The 17,156-nt window shown below is 45.0% G+C and overlaps 4 protein-coding genes across 4 annotated transcripts; 2 read left to right on the top strand and 2 right to left on the bottom strand.

The window, feature by feature from the left end:
* On the top strand, positions 1-549 carry EI90DRAFT_3017765 (uncharacterized protein; the record flags this gene model as incomplete). Its single annotated transcript, XM_039057144.1, has 1 exon — positions 1-549. The coding sequence occupies one exon, from the start codon at positions 1-3 to the stop codon at positions 547-549; it is 549 nt and encodes a 182-aa protein (XP_038913959.1).
* A 6,582-nt stretch (positions 550-7,131) lies between these two features.
* On the top strand, positions 7,132-7,653 carry EI90DRAFT_3155839 (uncharacterized protein; the record flags this gene model as incomplete). The annotated part of the gene is made up of 1 exon (XM_039066016.1): positions 7,132-7,653. The coding sequence occupies one exon, from the start codon at positions 7,132-7,134 to the stop codon at positions 7,651-7,653; it is 522 nt and encodes a 173-aa protein (XP_038913958.1).
* Positions 7,654-7,809: 156 nt separating this feature from the next.
* On the bottom strand, positions 7,810-11,204 carry EI90DRAFT_3217832 (OPT oligopeptide transporter protein-domain-containing protein; the record flags this gene model as incomplete). The annotated part of the gene is made up of 19 exons (XM_039066464.1): positions 10,658-11,204; positions 10,532-10,596; positions 10,354-10,471; positions 10,212-10,286; positions 10,042-10,143; positions 9,985-9,988; positions 9,873-9,926; positions 9,719-9,815; positions 9,475-9,642; positions 9,307-9,400; positions 9,067-9,240; positions 8,902-9,042; positions 8,774-8,843; positions 8,663-8,718; positions 8,525-8,605; positions 8,392-8,463; positions 8,056-8,340; positions 7,900-8,007; positions 7,810-7,878 (listed from the first exon to the last, which is right to left on the bottom strand). Exons 1-19 carry the CDS (start codon positions 11,024-11,026, stop codon positions 7,810-7,812), a joined length of 2,202 nt encoding a protein of 733 aa, XP_038913957.1. The 5' UTR covers positions 11,027-11,204.
* A 1,920-nt stretch (positions 11,205-13,124) lies between these two features.
* EI90DRAFT_3217818 (oligopeptide transporter) lies at positions 13,125-16,980 on the bottom strand (the record flags this gene model as incomplete). The annotated part of the gene is made up of 21 exons (XM_039066463.1): positions 16,408-16,980; positions 16,281-16,345; positions 16,110-16,227; positions 15,975-16,049; positions 15,802-15,907; positions 15,637-15,690; positions 15,483-15,579; positions 15,238-15,405; positions 15,068-15,179; positions 14,831-15,004; positions 14,666-14,767; positions 14,538-14,607; positions 14,427-14,482; positions 14,286-14,369; positions 14,154-14,225; positions 13,815-14,099; positions 13,685-13,744; positions 13,572-13,631; positions 13,411-13,506; positions 13,327-13,360; positions 13,125-13,261 (listed from the first exon to the last, which is right to left on the bottom strand). Exons 1-21 carry the CDS (start codon positions 16,771-16,773, stop codon positions 13,125-13,127), a joined length of 2,391 nt encoding a protein of 796 aa, XP_038913956.1. The 5' UTR covers positions 16,774-16,980.
* Between the last annotated feature and the right edge of the window lie 176 nt (positions 16,981-17,156).

Genomic DNA, 17,156 nt, shown 5'->3' with positions numbered 1-17,156 from the left:
ATGTACTGGCTTGATGGTAGGGATATGATTCTGCCTCGGGGCGGTGAGGAATACTGGGAGACACCTGAATGCGATGAGGTGATAGAGAAGGCTCACAATGCGATAGGAGTCCTTGCTGACAATCTCAAGGCTTCTGTTGTTTTGGGTGATCGCATGCGGTGGTGGATTTCTGCATGTGAATATATTGACACTGTCATTGGGATCGTGCATTGCACGGCTTTGTGGAGTTATAGGGACAAGGGTGTCAGGTATAACACATGTAAGGATATGTTTGAGTGGCTGGACGCCATTTACGCTGAGTGGACTTCTATTCCTATGGTCCGCTTGTATGAGCTCGCACGCGAGCGCTATCTGAAGTCCCTTCCAACGGATCTCATTGTCCCTCTAGCCTTTGCCACATTTCGCCCATCCCTCTTCCCCTTGATCTTGTGGCCGACTCTGCACAAGCCGACAACGAGCCAGAATCGGATAAGAAAAACAAAGGTGGGAAAAGTACTTAGTGTGCTCTTGCCACCACAGGTGGCATCCACCAATCATATGCCAGTGTAAAGTGGGCATGAGACAACATGACACCAGTTGGTTTGATGGGGTATAGGAAGTGCAAAGTGCATTCGTTTAATTGGATAAAGCTAGGGGAGTGAAGAGCATTGGCAAAGCTAACTGGTGGCAGGTAATGGTGAATGTAGCGTGCTTATGGCAGACAAAAAGAAAAGGGAAAAGAACACCCGTGTGCAGAAAGATATTACCAGTTTGAGGGAAAGATCGATGATGTTGGCAGAAAACATTCCTGTTCCGCTAACTTCACATGCAAAAGCTTTATCATAAGCAAGGTCAGGGCTGCACAGCAGTCATTTCTAGTCCACAATTCGTGGGAATTCTGCAAATGTGTTGACTGCTTTTCTGCATGTGTCCTTTCCTCTGACGGATCTTTCTGGCTCATTTGTCCTGCAAACTCTGTAGCGCAAATTTAGGCCCCAAAGGTGCTGTGCACAAGATCCTCTGTAACCTAGGGTCACCATGACAATATGACATATAATTCGGACCACTTTCACTATCATACTGGTAAGGCAGGCCACCTGGCCCCTCTGCAAACAATCAATTGTTATCTTTGAGCGCTTGTAGCTAAAACTGTTACAACTATGTTAACTCAGACTTCAGACACCCAATTGGCTCCTGTAAGTGCGAGTTTGACTCACTGCACATTCCTCTTCACTCATTATTCCAATCTCAGTTCGAAACTCATGCGCATCTCTCCAGATGCAATTGTACACTCTAGAAACCTTTCCTACATGCAATCCACACATGTGCGACTCTCAGACATGCGCCTGTGCTGATTAAGCCATTCTCACTCGAAATTCACATGCCCGCTGTAGGAGAAATAACGGCCACACTATGGAAACCCATTATGGAAATATGCCAGATAAATCACAAAAACCTCATACGACAAGTAGATATGAGAAAATAGAAGGACCTGAATTTTAACGAATTTTACGAATTTTTACGAATTATTATGACTATACACGATAAATCGAAAGAAAGAAAAATAGCAAAAATACTTCAAGCTTACTATCAATGAGACGGAATTCTTGGGGGAATTTATAGCAAATATTAAACCAAGAATTAGGACAATCGACCAAGATTTGACTATAAAAAATAATCAGAGAACCTCCATGGAAACTACTTTCCCACGTCCGAACACGTAGCCAAGGATGGAAGTACCACGGAACGAAGATTCCTCAGGAACTAATGCAAAAGTCAGAGTCGTGTTTACAATAGGAAATGTAGATGTCCTCCAAACGGAACCAATGAGAGTAATTACAGGGGAAACTACCCATAAACGATGGAGATATGACTAAAACTCCTGCAAAACGAGGATAATGCCTAAAAGGGAAGCGCGAAGATTAACCAGTAACGACCGAGACAAGCTTGATAACCCATTAGAAAGGAAGGGATCCAATCTTAATCCTCCCAAATTTTCATAATAAAAGGATCATGTGTTAATGAGATATCCAATAACGGGAATAGTGACATCGAAAGTCCGAGCTTAGGGAAAAGACGATGTTTGCGTAGGATCCATAGTTACAACATACAACGAAATTTACACGGAAATTATTAAAAATGGGGAACTATAGTTATGCAAATTTTCAGCCCAAACAGTCCAGCCGTTGTGAAGTTATACCCATGACGGGAATATAGAAATCCGCATCATGTGTAATGACACGTGAGGGTGGCGATGCGCAGGGAACCGGCCGTCGGAACCGAGATCCGCACTTCGGCAGATCGCGAAGACCAATTTCCGTCCAAATAAGGAAGAGCCCGGTCAAAACAAAGCACGGAAAGTGCAAAACAACCTTAAATCATGAGGGAAAAATCTGAAATAAATCACAGAAGCCCATATGAAAGAAATAAACACCCACGCATATCATAAATCCCGAACAATTAAACGGAAACGGTGCCCGCATACGAACGACTATGGGAATGATGCACGTGATTACTGAATGTGCGTGCGAACTTTTGCTAACTCAACAAATACCAGGAAATAGGACACAACCTTGGTACCATTGGAAAGGTGGGAATAAATGAAAATTTATGATACCAAGAACGTGAGAAAACATCCAGAAATGAATGAGATATAGGGACATGAAGTTAGAAACCTGAAAATGCGCGGGAAAACAGCTTCAAGAGGTCCAGAGTCCTAAATAAAATACATAAAAATATGATATCTTCAAGGACGACCTACTATAACAACGAACAATACATATGGAGGATTAGGATGTGATAATACAAAAGGGAATCAGGGAATATGAACGAAATTCACGAAAACCACTAAACTACGACGGACCATGGCGGGAATTTTAGGGAACGATATTCTAATGAGGAGGAGAGCTATAACACATTCGTTTGAGTAATTCTTGATTACTAGCAACTTTTTCATTCAGTTTTAAACCTGAATAATTCACTCATTTACCATTTCAGTCTCATTTTAACTAAATGTCACTAAATAAAAATGGAATAAATCAGCTGAAGGTCTCAGCATAGCCGTATGCATAGTAATGCGAAGTTTGAATTCAGAATCATCGAGTCATAGCAAATTTAACGGTATATATAGGGAATTTGAAATAGGTAACTGCGGCAAATGCAGCGCAGCCAAGTTCCAATTAACCATTAAAATAGCTTAGGCGAGGGAGGACAATAAGAATTCTAGGCGCAGTCTGACCGCAGTAGAACCGCAGTTCAGCGCAGCAAAAGCGCAGTAGAACTATAGCATGAAAATTTCATTTTTATTCAGTTTGAGAAAAATACACTGTAAATAAATCCTGTAAATAGAAGGTAGAGCGTGAAAAAGGAAGGCAACCCAAGGAGTATAAAAGGGAGACCCTTTCTGCGACTTTTCGCCCCCCTCAGAGAAGTAAGAAAATAGAGTATTATTTTTCTCAAGCATTTCTGGTTGTCACTCCAGTGCGAAAAAGTGATATACAGTTAAGATTGCCACTGTAGTAAAAGGCAGCAATAAAGGAGAGAAATATTAAGTAGATATTTCAACAGGAGAGCTGGTTAACACTCCAGATTTCAAAGTGTAAACACAAAACAGTTATTTTGCTACTGTTAAAACAAGCAATAAAATAAGACAAAAATAGAACAAACTCAAGGGACACTCCAGACACAATCCAAATTCATTAACTGAATAAAATCTTTGAAACTTCACTAAGTAGAAGATTAAATTCAAGTTTAAATCCAAATTAAACAACGCTACACAGAATTACACCTAGACAAATTAATAAATTTCAATAAAGAAACAGCTCCGCAGGGCTCGGTTTATCTGTAAGTCAATTCCCAGGAACTTTAAAACTAACCCATAAAAATAGAATTAGCCAAAACACTCGGATTGGTACTTTATTTACAATAAATAACACTAGTACACTTCCCCATCCTAACTAAAGAACCAGGGAACAGCTTGGTGGTGGTCTCGTTTGAACCTCCCAACTGACCTTCCTTCGTTCTCTCCTTCACCGCACGCACCTAGAAACGCGTGCTTGCACCCACTCCGCTTTCTTCTCTGTGTTCACGACTTTTGGGCCTTCCACACACATCTTCCACGTTGTTGCAGGGATAAACCCTTGCACTACAAAACACTGCTCTTTCATTCTTTCATGTATATACATTGGCGAGTGTAGTTGGGGTAGTCCTGTGACTGCACAGCCACAACTATACAGCACCGTATTACAAGCCCTTTGGTGAGGTTGAGAGAGGCAGGCAGGAGATTACTGTCCCCCCTGTGAGCCTGTGTGACGTTGGGATAAATTCCCTGTTACAACGTCCCCCACCTGCTTTTTTTGGCAACACACGCGATATTTGCGCCTGCACATGCTGAGAAACTCGTGCCAGCACATCCTAGTCCAGCCCCATGTGATATTCATGCGCTGTAGGAGAAATAACGGTCACACTATGGAAACCCATTATGGAAATATGCCAGATAAATCACAAAACCTCATACGACAAGTAGATATGAGAAAACAGAAGGACACGAATTTTTACGAATTTTTACGAATTATTATGACTATACGCAATAAATCGAAAGAAAGAAAAATAGCAAAAATACTTCAAGCTTACCATCAACGAGACGGAATTCCCGGGGGAATTTATAGCAAATATTAAAACAAGAATTAGGACAATCGACCAAGATTTGACTATAAAAACAATCAGAGAACCTCCACGGAAACTACTTTCCCACGTCCGCACACATAGCCAAGGATGGAAGTACCACGGAACAAGGATTCCTCAGGAACTAATGCAAAATTCAAAGTCGTGTTTATAATAGGAAATGTAGATGTCCCCCAAACGGACCCAATGAGAGTAATTACAGGGGAAACTACCCATAAACGACGGAGATATGACTAAAACTCCTGCAAAACAAGGACAATATCTAAAAGGCAAGCGCGAAAATTAACCAGTAACGACCGAGACAAGCTTGATAGGCCATTAGAAAGGAAGGGATCTAATCTTAATCCTCCCAAATTTTCATAATAAAAGGATCATGTGTTAATGAGATATCCAATAACGGGAATAGCGACATCAAAAGTCCGAGCTCAGGGAAAAGACGATGTTTGCGTAGGATCCATAGTTACAACATACAACGAAATTTACACGGAAATTATGAAAAATAGGGAACTATAGTTATGCAAATTTTCAGCCCAAACGGTCCAGCCGTTGTGAAGTTATACCCATGATGGGAATATAGAAATCCGCATCATGTGTAATGACACGTGAGGGTGGCGATGTGCAGGGAACCGGCCATCGGAACCGAGATCTGCACTTCGGCAGATCGCGAAGACCAATTTACGTCCAAATAAGGAAGAGCCCGGTCAAAACAAAGCACAGAAAGTGCAAAACAACCTTAGATCATGAGGGAAAAATCTGAAATAAATCACAGAAGCCCATATGAAAGAAATAAAAACCTGCGCATATCATAAATCCCGAACAATTAAACGGAAACGGTGCCCGCATACGAACGACTATGGGAATGATGCACGTGATTACCAAATGTGCGCGCGAACTTTTGCTAACTCAACGAATACCAGGAAATAGGACACAACCTTAGTACCATTGGAAAGGTGGGAATAAATGAAAATTTATGATACCAAGAACGTGAGAAAACATCCAGAAATGAATGAGATATAGGGACATGAAGTTAGAAACCTGAAAACGCGCGGGAAAACAGCTTCAAGAGGTCTAGAGTCCTAAATAAAATACATAAAAATATGATATCTTCAAGGACGACCTACTATAACAACGAACAATACATATGGAGGATTAGGATGTGATAATACAAAGGGGAATCAGGGAATATGAACGAAATTCACGAAAACCACTAAACTACGATGGACCATGGCAGGAATTTTAGGGAACGATATTCTAATGAGGTGAAGAGCTATAACACATTCGTTTGAGTAATTCTTGACTACTAGCAACTTTTTCTTTCAGTTTTAAACCTGAATAATTCACTCATTTACCATTTCAGTCTCATTTTAACTAAATGTCACTAAATAAAAATGGAATAAATCAGCTGAAGGTCTCAGCACAGCCGTATGCATAGTAATGCGAAGTTTGAATTCAGAATCATCGAGTCATAGCAAATTTAATGGTATATATAGGGAATGGGAATTTGAAATAGGTAACTGCGGCAAATGCAGCACAGCCAAGTTCTAATTAACCATTAAAATAGCTTAGGCGAGGGAGGACAATAAGGATTCTAGGCGCAGTCTGACCGCAGTAGAACCACAGTTCAGCGCAGCAAAAGCGCAGTAGAACTATAGCATGAAAATTTCATTTTTTATTCAGTTTGAGAAAAATACACTGTAAATAAATCCTGTAAATAGAGGGTAGAGCGTGAAAAAGGAAGGCAACCCAAGGAGTATAAAAGGGAGACCCTTTCTGTGACTTTTCGCCCCCCTCAGAGAAGTAAGAAAATAGAGTATTATTTTTCTCAAGCATTTCTGGTTGTCACTCCAGTGCGAAAAAGTGATATACAGTTAAGATTGCCACTGTAGTAAAAGGCAGCAATTAAGGAGAGAAATATTAAGTAGATATTTCAACAGGAGAGCTGGTTAACACTCCAGATTTCAAAGTGTAAACACAAAACAGTTATCTTGCTACTGTTAAAACAAGCAATAAAATAAGACAAAAATAAAACAAACCCAAGGGACTCTCCAGACACAATCCAAATTCATTAACTGAATAGAATCTTTGAAACTTCACCAAGTAGAAGATTAAATTCAAGTTTAAATCCAAATTAAACAACGCTACACAGAATTACACCTAGACAAATTAATAAATTTCAATAAAGAAACAGCTCCACAGGGCTCGGTTTATCTGTAAGTCAATTCCCAGGAACTTTAAAACTAACCCATAAAAATAGAATTAGCCAAAACACTCGGATTGGTACTATATTTACAATAAATAACACTAGTACACTTCCCCATCCTAACTAAAGAACCAGGGAACAGCTTGGTGGTGGTCTCGTTTGAACCTCCCAACTGACCTTCCTTCATTCTCTCCTTCAGCGCTGATGGCACTCTACCTGTGTATTTGCCCTCCGACACTCTCTCTTGCACACAGCTGTGGAAACTCGCCATGTACTGGCTTGATGGTAGGGATATGATTCTGCCTCTGGGCGGTGAGGAATACTGGGAGACACCTGAATGCGATGAGGTGATAGAGAAGGCTCACAATGCGATAGGAGTCCTTGCTGACAATCTCAAGGCTGCTGTTGTTTTGGGTGATCGCACGCGGTGGTGGATTTCTGCATGTGAATATATCGACGCTGTCATTGGGATCGTGCATTGCGAGGCTTTGTGGAGTTATAGGGACGAGGGTGTTGGGTATAACACATGTAAGGATGTGTTTGAGTGGCTGGACGCCATTTACGCTGAGTGGACTTCTATTCCTATGGTCCGCTTGTATGAGCTCACATGCGAGCGCTATCTGAAGTCCCTTCCAATGGATCTCATTGTCCCTCTAGCCTTTGCCACATTTCGCCCATCCCTTTCCCCTCTTCCCCTTGATCTTGTGGCTGACTCTGCACAAGCTGACGACGAACAAGCTGACGACGAGCCAGAATCAGATAAGAAAAACAAAGGTGGGAAAAGTACTTAGTGGGCTCTTGCCACCACAGGTGGCATCCACCAATCATACGCCAGTGTAAAGTGGGCATGAGACAACATGACACCAGTTGGTTTGATGGGGTATAGGAAGTACAAAGTGCATTCATTTAATCGGATAAAGCTGGGGGAATGAAGAGCATTGGCAAAGCTAACTGGTGGCAGGTAATGGTGAATGTAGCGTGCTCATGGCAGACAAAAAGAAAAGGGAAAAGAACACCTGTGTGCAGAAAGATATTACCAGTTTGATGGAAAGATCAATGATGTTGGCAGAAAACATTCCTGTTCCGCTAACTTCACATGCAAAAGCCTTATCATAAGCAAGGTCAGGGCTGCACAGCAGCCATTTCTAGTACATAGACAAGACGAGATTCTTTCAAATGTTGTGAAAACGTACCCAAACATATGGACCACTAGCTCCGTAGATCTTTCCCGCCAAACTCCACGTAACGGCAGCTGAGTTCAAACTTTGGACAGTCGCCCCACTCCAGACATTTGTGCCAATCGGATCAAGAAGTGTGTCTTTTTGAGAGTCGATGATAGAGGTCATGACGGCATAATTGATGAATGCACCTAGGAGGGTACCCCAGATTTGTGCCATGAAAAGAGCGCGCGGAGGAATCTTGAGGTACTGGCCCATTTTCAAATCGCCTGCAAGGCCGATCGAAGCACCAACAACGTCCTAGGAGAACGAAGTTCACAACGACCGGGATGAATGAATAAATCTGCTTACGTGGCTCCACATGGAGAAGTACAAGTTGGACACGGGTTTTCCAGGATGTAAAGCACCAGCAACCATTTTCATCTGGGAACATTGCAGGTACTGTTGAGTTGCACTTCCCCTGCACATAGCACTTCTCGCCTACCAATTGATTCGTGGCGATACCGTTTCCAAGTCGAGCGTACAACAAGTTTGAGAACGGTGTAACAAATGACCCGAGGAGCGCCTGCGTCGTTAACAGTCATATAAAGAGCCAAACTATATAATATGGATAGATGCTTACAATAATGTAGCCATACCAAGGGAGAGTTGTATTCCCCTTGATGATCACAATAAGACCTGCGATCGAATTTAGCACTGGGACTGGGAACATGGAAAACCGAGATAAAATCACCGGCAAAGAAAGCGAGTGCAAGCAATATAATGTACCACCACCACTCCACTTCTTCGTACTTCTGCATTGCCTAGTGATCAAGTGCGTATGGTCAGGGATCAAGGGGTCATCTCGTAATCAGAACTCACGATCCAGTGCCTGTCTGGCTGCTTGCCCGTCTTGGAAAGTTTAAACGAGTCCCACACGTATCCACGCCAGAAAAGCATGCAATGCGCGATCAGACCCCCGATCTGCGTTAAGTGCGGACCCGTTGTATTGCTCCAATTTCTCTAAGGCAAAAAAGAGGGACGTACAGACCAACAAGAAGTCATGTACGTCCAAACGGTTGTGCCTGTAAGCTGAGGTAATCCCTCGATGGCCAGTGCAGTTTCGTTAAGCTGAAACTTCGTTCCGAAAACGAAAGTTTGGTTGTAACGGTCCCCCTGAAGGTTGAAAATAGAGGTTGACAACATAGGGTAGTTCTTTGCCTGTAATAAAAAAAAAACATTATAAAAGGTAGAGGACTCAATTAGTCGGCGCGGCAACGAACACACAGATTGGAAAATGACTTGCGTTCCACACGTTTCCGAAATAGATTCCTGCCATGGCGGCGTAACAAATTGCATAACCAACCCACGAATTTGCTTGCTGAAGCAGTGGAAGTCTAATGACAAGAGCACTGGACTCAATTCATTGTTCGGGAAAGGCTAAGCTGAACTTACGACATGAACTCGCTTCCAATATACTGCCAATCAAGGCTCAGAGAGCCCAGTCCAAGACCCTCGTTAGCGTTCCCACCTCCAAAGATATGCATGAAGACAGTTCGGATATTGGTCGGTGCTGTCACCGAGGCGATGCAGAAGAGTGATACACCGTTAAGCGTCGGGAATCTGCGATTGGAAGAGCACTAAGCGACATTCCGGGGCTAAAAAAGCCGAGGTCTCGACCATGGCATTTCTGGCGTACATGTACGCAGGGAAGACTTCCCAAAGGGCTATTCCCGTAAACGCAGTCCAGAAAAGCTTAAGGCGCTTCCTCGCCGATTTCTTGTCCCAGTGGAGAGCTACAGTCATAGTAATGTAGTGTTAGCAAGTAATCTGAGTATTGGTGATGAACATACATTGGAATACTGTAACGATGGGGAGTTGACCCCAGTATACCATCTCGGCAGGGTCTTGATGGTAATAGGCACAAGATTATAACAATCATCAGAAAGATTAATATATACTTACATACCTAGATGACCAAAGTCAATCCTGCCTCAACAGAAGTAAGTGGGTATCACTTACTGTTAGAGGTCTTAATAAACCAACAAGTCCGTATCCAAACATGCCAGTACTGAAAGTAGCAAGTACGGCTGTCGTTGCGTTCACGTTAGCACTGTAGAAGAGCTGAGGCAAGGGGCAAACAAATCTGGTCAGCCCGACATGGCAGCCAGATTGGTGACCACCTGACAAACTTTCTGGACAGCGAAGTTTTGCACTGCGGTCGAGGTTCCGGAAGCACTTGAGGAGATTACCGTAGCGATGACATGCTATGGTGATGAGTATCGAGTTGGCTAGCACCATATTGAGAGATGGGCAAAGCAGGGTGCTACTTACCTCCTTAAGGCCAAACGGGCCAGGGTTTACAAATGTGAAAACTCTCGCCGCACGGCTCCAGCCTCGCTTCTCGAAGAAATGAGCCTGGGGAAAGAGATTCGCCCATACATTGCCGGAACTGGGAAGCTCGAGAAGATTAAATACTTGCGCAAATTAACCTGAAGGGAATGGGACAAACGTGTAGATGATGAGCATCAAGAAGATTCCGGAGACGGTAACATCTGTTGGTTTAAAGATGTAAATCTAGCGGAACAAATAGGTGGGAAGAATTGTTTCGACAAGTTACAAGGGCGACCTGACTAACCTGAGCCAACGCCGCACCTAATCCCGCGATGATGGTCCCAAGCACAAACGATCTGAAGGTTACCGCTGGGTCTCCATCGTCACGGTCATCGATGACAAAGTTGGATACATCCTCTCCGCTTTCAATAACGGGCTCTCTATTAATAGATGGGCTTCCAAGTGGCACCTCTTTATTGACACTGCCCTCTGCGCCCTCAATTACCCCGTACTTTGTGCCATTATTGACTTCACGCTCAACAGTAGTGGCGGCAGACTTAGGCTCAAAGAGAGGAGGGAGAGTATGGGCGACGTGATTGTCCTGGAATATGTGATGAGCAAGAGACGTAAAGCCTTTTTTTTCTCCTGCACCGAGATTTCCTGAGGGGTCCATCGACCCTTGGTGTTCCAATTCAGGACGGGGAGACTGCTAAACCTAAGATGGGAGTGTTGAGTTATCGGGTGCTGATACAGGGAGAAAATCCGTCAAGCTGGTGCCACGGTTCGGCTCGATTCGGTTCTAGGGCCAGAACCGGAACCTGTTCCACACTTTAGCGATATTGTTGAACCAGAACCGAACCAGTATCTGAACCGCATTCCGGTTCCATCCTGGTTCGGTTCGGTTCGGAACGGTTTGAACAGGCCTGTACCACTAACCGAGTAATTATATATGCTATCTATAGTGCTTGGAAATATGTGATACGGTGTAGAATGAATTACACCGAGCAGGTTGTATTAAAATGAAAGCTTCTAGGCGGGAGAAAACAGAGTCAAAGCTGCCATCTGATGGGATTAGAGATTCCCCGAGATGTGTCCACTACATACATGTGGGAGGACAGTGATGCCAGAAGCTGAAGATTCAGTCCAGCGCGAAGGGACAATCTCCTAGATTGCGATTTCGTATCGAAGGGATAAGGATCAAGACGTGTGGTATATTATCACCCTAGGGCTGAGAGGGCCGAGAGAATTCAGGATGCAGGGAATATGATGCAGCAATTCCCCCAAGAGCTGGCGCAACAACCGGCGCTTAGTTCATAAGGCCTTTCAGGGGAGAGACAGTATACCATGCGGCTTCGCGCGCGTGGGTGCGGTAGTTAGCCTGATGCCGCAGAATGCCCAGCCATGATGATTTGCTTGCGCATTAGGTCAAGGGTTGTGTGTTAGGTCCGGGCCAGACTCGTACCTAACCATCACCGCTCCGTGGATGCGCGCTGCACAATGTTAGAAAACAACTACAGCGGCCGTCATAAACAACGAGAATCCGGAATTTGATGCGTGATAATGAGAAATCACGTGATCGTCCAAATATGGTAGGAAATCAGGAGTCAATACAATTTTGGTTCATGACTGATTTGAGTTGATCTCAAAGCTAATTCGGTTCATCTCGGAACCGAACCACGCAGTGACGGTGCATCCACAACAATTCCAACTGGGTATGAATCTGACCGCAAGTGATCCAACACGCGAACATCCGAACGCACATAAACAAACAACAACAAATCCAGGTAATATGTATATGTAGCCATATTTTCAAGGCCAAATAGAAACAGAACGCGAAAAGTGCAGAGATCTGGAACAAGGCCAACGAACAGAACAGCCACCGCGTGAAATTCCAGTCGTGAATATTGCAGCCTTGTAAGTCCAACGGAATTTTGCAGCGAACAATTTAGTACAGCGAATAATCTTCCTCTAAACGCAGTGTGTGTAGCTCAGATCGAGGGACCTAGTTGGCGTGATCCGAAACTGATTGACATTCAGATGATCTCAACCGGTAGGATCAGGCTCGGAGGTTTCCTGATGTTGGCCACTGTCAGACTTGACTGGGTGTTGTCCTTCAGAACCCCCTCCCTCGGCCCAGCACTGCTCCAGAGTGTGTTGCACTTTGGGTTAGTGCATCGGGGCAGTTCTTGGCCTTTTTCGATTTTTTGTTCTTCTCGTTCGGAGTCTTATCTGAAAGTTTCTCTGACTTTGCAACCAGTGCAGTAGCTGATTTTTGACTGCCCTCCCCCTTTTCTTCCCTGAGTCGTAACATTCTCATACTTCACAAGCCAAGACCCTCACAACCTGCTTTGCATCCCGCCCAAGGCTCAGCCGCGAGAAATCCAGCCCGTATATTATCGATGTCGGTACATCAAATCGGTTTTTGATGAGTGAATGTTCTGCGGGTTCGAGCCAGGCTGTACCGGAGTTTGTCGGGAAAGATTCGCGTGCAGTGACGGCTTAAGAATCTTCTCGACAAAAGGAAGTGGATATAAGCCAGGCTTGATTTTGGGAGGAGCCCAATCGGTCATGATACCATTACTGGTCAAGTAATTCGCCTCGACCCCCATTCTGTTAGGTGTGCAACAGTGTGCAGTTAGTAGGAGGCAACTTCAGAGGAATCGGTATTGCGTGAGGCCTTAGTGAAGCCGGGGGTTCGCAGATCAAGATACATCAATTGAGATGGGAACGAAGTATCTAAGAGGCAACGTGGAAGTAGATACCAACTGAAATCAAAGTTCAAGGCAGTGATCAACGTTTCCTGGGGGATTTCCCCACCAGTTTGGGAATGGATGGGGTGTTCTACTTGCTCCGTAAACGGCGAAGCTCAGGATAAAAATGACTGTCTGAGCTCCACCATCGAGAGCACCTGACGGGGACAGACGGGATTCAATCTGCATCATGGTTTTGCTAGAGTTATCTGGTGGTACTTACCGCCGAGAACGTAATTGTACTTTCGGTACCAGCCCTGTGTACGGATCAGGACGCATCTAAATATCATCTCCTAAAAGTACTCACCGGGTGATATCGACGAAGCCAGACTTGAGAGACAATCCCGGTAATCACTGAGCTAAGTACAATAGAGTTGACGCCTGTACTCAGGAAGCCTGCAAACTATAAAACATAGGGAGTGAATATCCCACCCCATCATCACAAACGCTTTAATGACGAGGACTCACCATATATATAACAGGCAAGATGATGCGATCCACATGAATTCCTTGAATCACAGGCCAGCGCTAACACCCAGGCACATGAGCAGTCAGGACCAAACAATAAGGTAGTTACAAACCTTGAAGATCAAGTATTGGATTCCTGTAGGAATCATTCCAAACAGCAAACCAACAGGCACCTGCAGAATAGCACGTCAACCCAAAGTGCATAGACAAGACGTGATTCTCTCAAATGTTGTGAAAACGTACCCAAACATATGGACCACTAGCTCCGTAGATTTTTCCCGCCAAACTCCACGTAACGGCAGCTGAGTTCAAACTTTGGACAGTCGCCCCACTCCAGACATTTGTGCCAATCGGATCAAGAAGTGTGTCTTTTTGAGAGACGATGATAGAGGTCATGACTGCATAATTGATGAATGCACCTAGGAGGGTACCCCAGATTTGTGCCATGAAAAGAGCGCGCGGAGGGATCTTGAGGTACTGGCCCATTTTCAAATCGCCTGCAAGGCCGATCGAAGCACCAACAACGTCCTGGGAGAACAAGGTTCACAACGACCGGGATGAATGAATAAATCTGCTCCTTACGTGGCTCCACATGGAGAAGTACAAGTTGGACACGGGTTTTCCAGGATGCAAAGCACCAGCAACCATTTTCATCTGGGAACATGCAGGTATTGTTGAGCCGCACTTCCCCTGCACCTAGCACTTCTCGCCTACCAATTGATTCGTGGCGATACCGTTCCCAAGTCGAGCGTACAACAAGTTTGAGAACGGTGCAACAAATGACCCGAGGAGGAGCGCCTGCGTCGTTGATAGTCATATAAGGGCCAACCTATATGATATGGATAAGATGCCTACAACGATGTAGCCATACCAAGGGAGAGTTGTATTCCCCTTGATGATCACAATAAGACCTGCGATCGAATTTAGCACTGGGACTTGGAACGTGGAAAACCGAGATAAAATCACCGGCAAAGAAAGCGAGTGCAAGCAATATAATGTACCACCACCACTCCACTTCTTCGTACTTCTGCATTGCCTAGTGATCAAGTGCATATGGTCAGGAATCAAGGGGTCATCTCGTAATCAGAACTCACGATCCAGTGCCTGTCTGGCTGCTTGCCCGTCTTGGCAAGTTTAAACGAGTCCCACACGTATCCACGCCAGAAAAGCACACAATGCGCGATCAGACCCCCGATCTGCGTTAAGTGCGGAGCCGTTTTATCGCTCCAACTTCCCTAAGGCAAAGAAGAGGGACGCACAGACCAACAAGCAGTCATATATGTCCAAACGGTTGTGCCTGTAAGCTGGGGTAATCCCTCGATGGCCAGTGCAGTTTCGTTAAGCTGAAACTTCGTTCCGAAAACGAAAGTTTGGTTGTAACGGTCCCCCTGAAGGTTGAAAATAGAGGTTGACAACATAGGGTAGTTCTTTGCCTGTAATAAAAAAAAACATTTTCAAAGGTAGAGGACTCGATTAGTCGGCGCGGCAACGAACACACAGATTGGAAAATGACTTGCGTTCCACACGTTTCCGAAATAGATTCCTGCCATGGCGACGTAACAAATTGCATAACCAACCCACGAATTTGCTTGCTGAAGCAGTGGAAGTCTAATGACAAGAGCACAGGAGTCAATTCATCGTTCGGGAGGGGCTAAGCTGAACTTACGACATGAACAAACTTCCAATGTACTGCCAATCAAGGCTCAAAGAGCCCAGACCAAGGCCTTCATTAGCGTCCCCACCTCCAAAGATATGCGTGAAGACGGTTCGGATATTGGTCGGTGCTCTCGCCGAGGCGATGCAGAAGAGTGATACACCGTTAAGCGTCGGGAATCTGCGATTGGAAGAGCACTAAGCGACATTCCGGGGCTAAAAAAAGCCAAGGTCTCGACCATGGCATTTCTGGCGTACATGTACGCAGGGAAGACTTCCCAAAGGGCTATTCCCGTAAATGCAGTCCAGAAAAGCTTAAGGCGCTTCCTCGCCGACTTCTTGTCCCAGTGGAGAGCTAGGGTCATGGTAATGTAGTGTTAGCAAGTAATCTGAGCATTGATGATGAACATACATTGGAATACTGTAACGGTGGGGAGTTGACCCCAGTACACCATCTCGGCAGGGTCTTGATGGTAATAGGCACAAGATCATGACGATCATCAGAAAGATTAATATATACTTACATACCTGGATAACCAAAGTCAATCCTACCTCATCAGAAGTAAGTGGGCATCACTTACTGTTAGAGGTCTTAACAAACCAACAAGTCCGTATCCAAACATGCCAGTACTGAACGTGGCAAGTACGGCTGTCGTTGCGTTCACGTTAGCATTGTAGAAGAGCTGAGACAAGGAGCAGCAAATCTGGTCAGCCCAACATGGCAACCAGATTGGTAACCACTTGACAAACTTTCTGAACAGCGAAGTTTTGCACTGCGGTCGAGGTTCCGGAAGCACTCGAGGAGATTATCATAGCGGTGACATGCTAGAGTATCGGGTTAGCCGGGACCATATTGAGAAATGGTCAAAGCCGGGAGGTGCTTACCTCCTTAAGGCCAAAAGGGCCAGGGTTTATAAATGTGAAAACTCTCGCCGCACGGCTCCAGCCTCGCTTTTCGAAGAGATGAGCCTGAGGAACGAGATTCGCCCATAGATTGCCGAAACTGGGGAAGATTAAATGGTTACGCAGACTAGCCGGAAGGGAAATGGGACAAACGTATAGATGATGAGCATCAGGAAGATTCCGGAGACCATAATATCTGTTGGCTTAAAGACGTAGATCTAGCGAAACGAATAGGTGGGAAGAATTGTTTCGATGAAGCCATCAGGGCGACTTGACTAACCTGAGCCAACGCCGCACCTAATCCGGCAATGACGGTCCCAAGCACGAACGATCTGAAGGTTACCGCTGGGTCTCCATCGTCACGGTCATCGATGACAAAGTTGGATACATCCTCTCCGCTTTCAATAACGGGTTCTCCATTAACATATCGTTTTCCAAGTGGCACCTCTTTATTGACACTACCCTCTGCGCCCTCGATTGCCTCGTACTTTGGGTCATTGATCACAGGCTCAACTGTAGCGGCGGCAGACTTATGCTCAAAGAGAGGAGGGACGGTATGGGCGTCATGATTGTCCTGGGATACGTGATGAGCAAGGGACGCACAGCCTTTTGTTTCTCTTGCACCGAGATTCCCTGAGGGGTCCATCGGCCCTTGGTATTTCAATTCAGGATGGGGGGACTGCTAAACCTGAGATGGGAGTGTTGAGTGCTGATACAGGGAGAAAATCCGTCAAGCTGCTAAATGCGGGTAGATATAACCCCTCATGAGATCCTTTGGGTAACCCTTGGTGCGGCCATAACACGGTGTAGAGTTCACTACACCGGGCAGGTTGTATTAAGACGAAGGGGCTTCTACGCGGAAGAAAACAGAGTCAAGGCCGCCATCTGATGGGATACCAGGTTCCCCGAGATGTATCCACTACCTGTCGGACAGTGACGCCAGAAGCTGAAGATTCAGTCCAGCGCGAAGGGACAATCTAGATCGCGATTTCGCACAGAAGGGAGTAGAATAAAGATCAGGACGCGTGG

This window comes from Cantharellus anzutake, assembly GCF_015039405.1.
Source record: "Cantharellus anzutake strain C23 chromosome Unknown EI90scaffold_37, whole genome shotgun sequence".
Taxonomy (NCBI): domain Eukaryota; kingdom Fungi; phylum Basidiomycota; class Agaricomycetes; order Cantharellales; family Hydnaceae; genus Cantharellus; species Cantharellus anzutake.
This window is presented reverse-complemented; position numbering and strand designations above follow the sequence as displayed.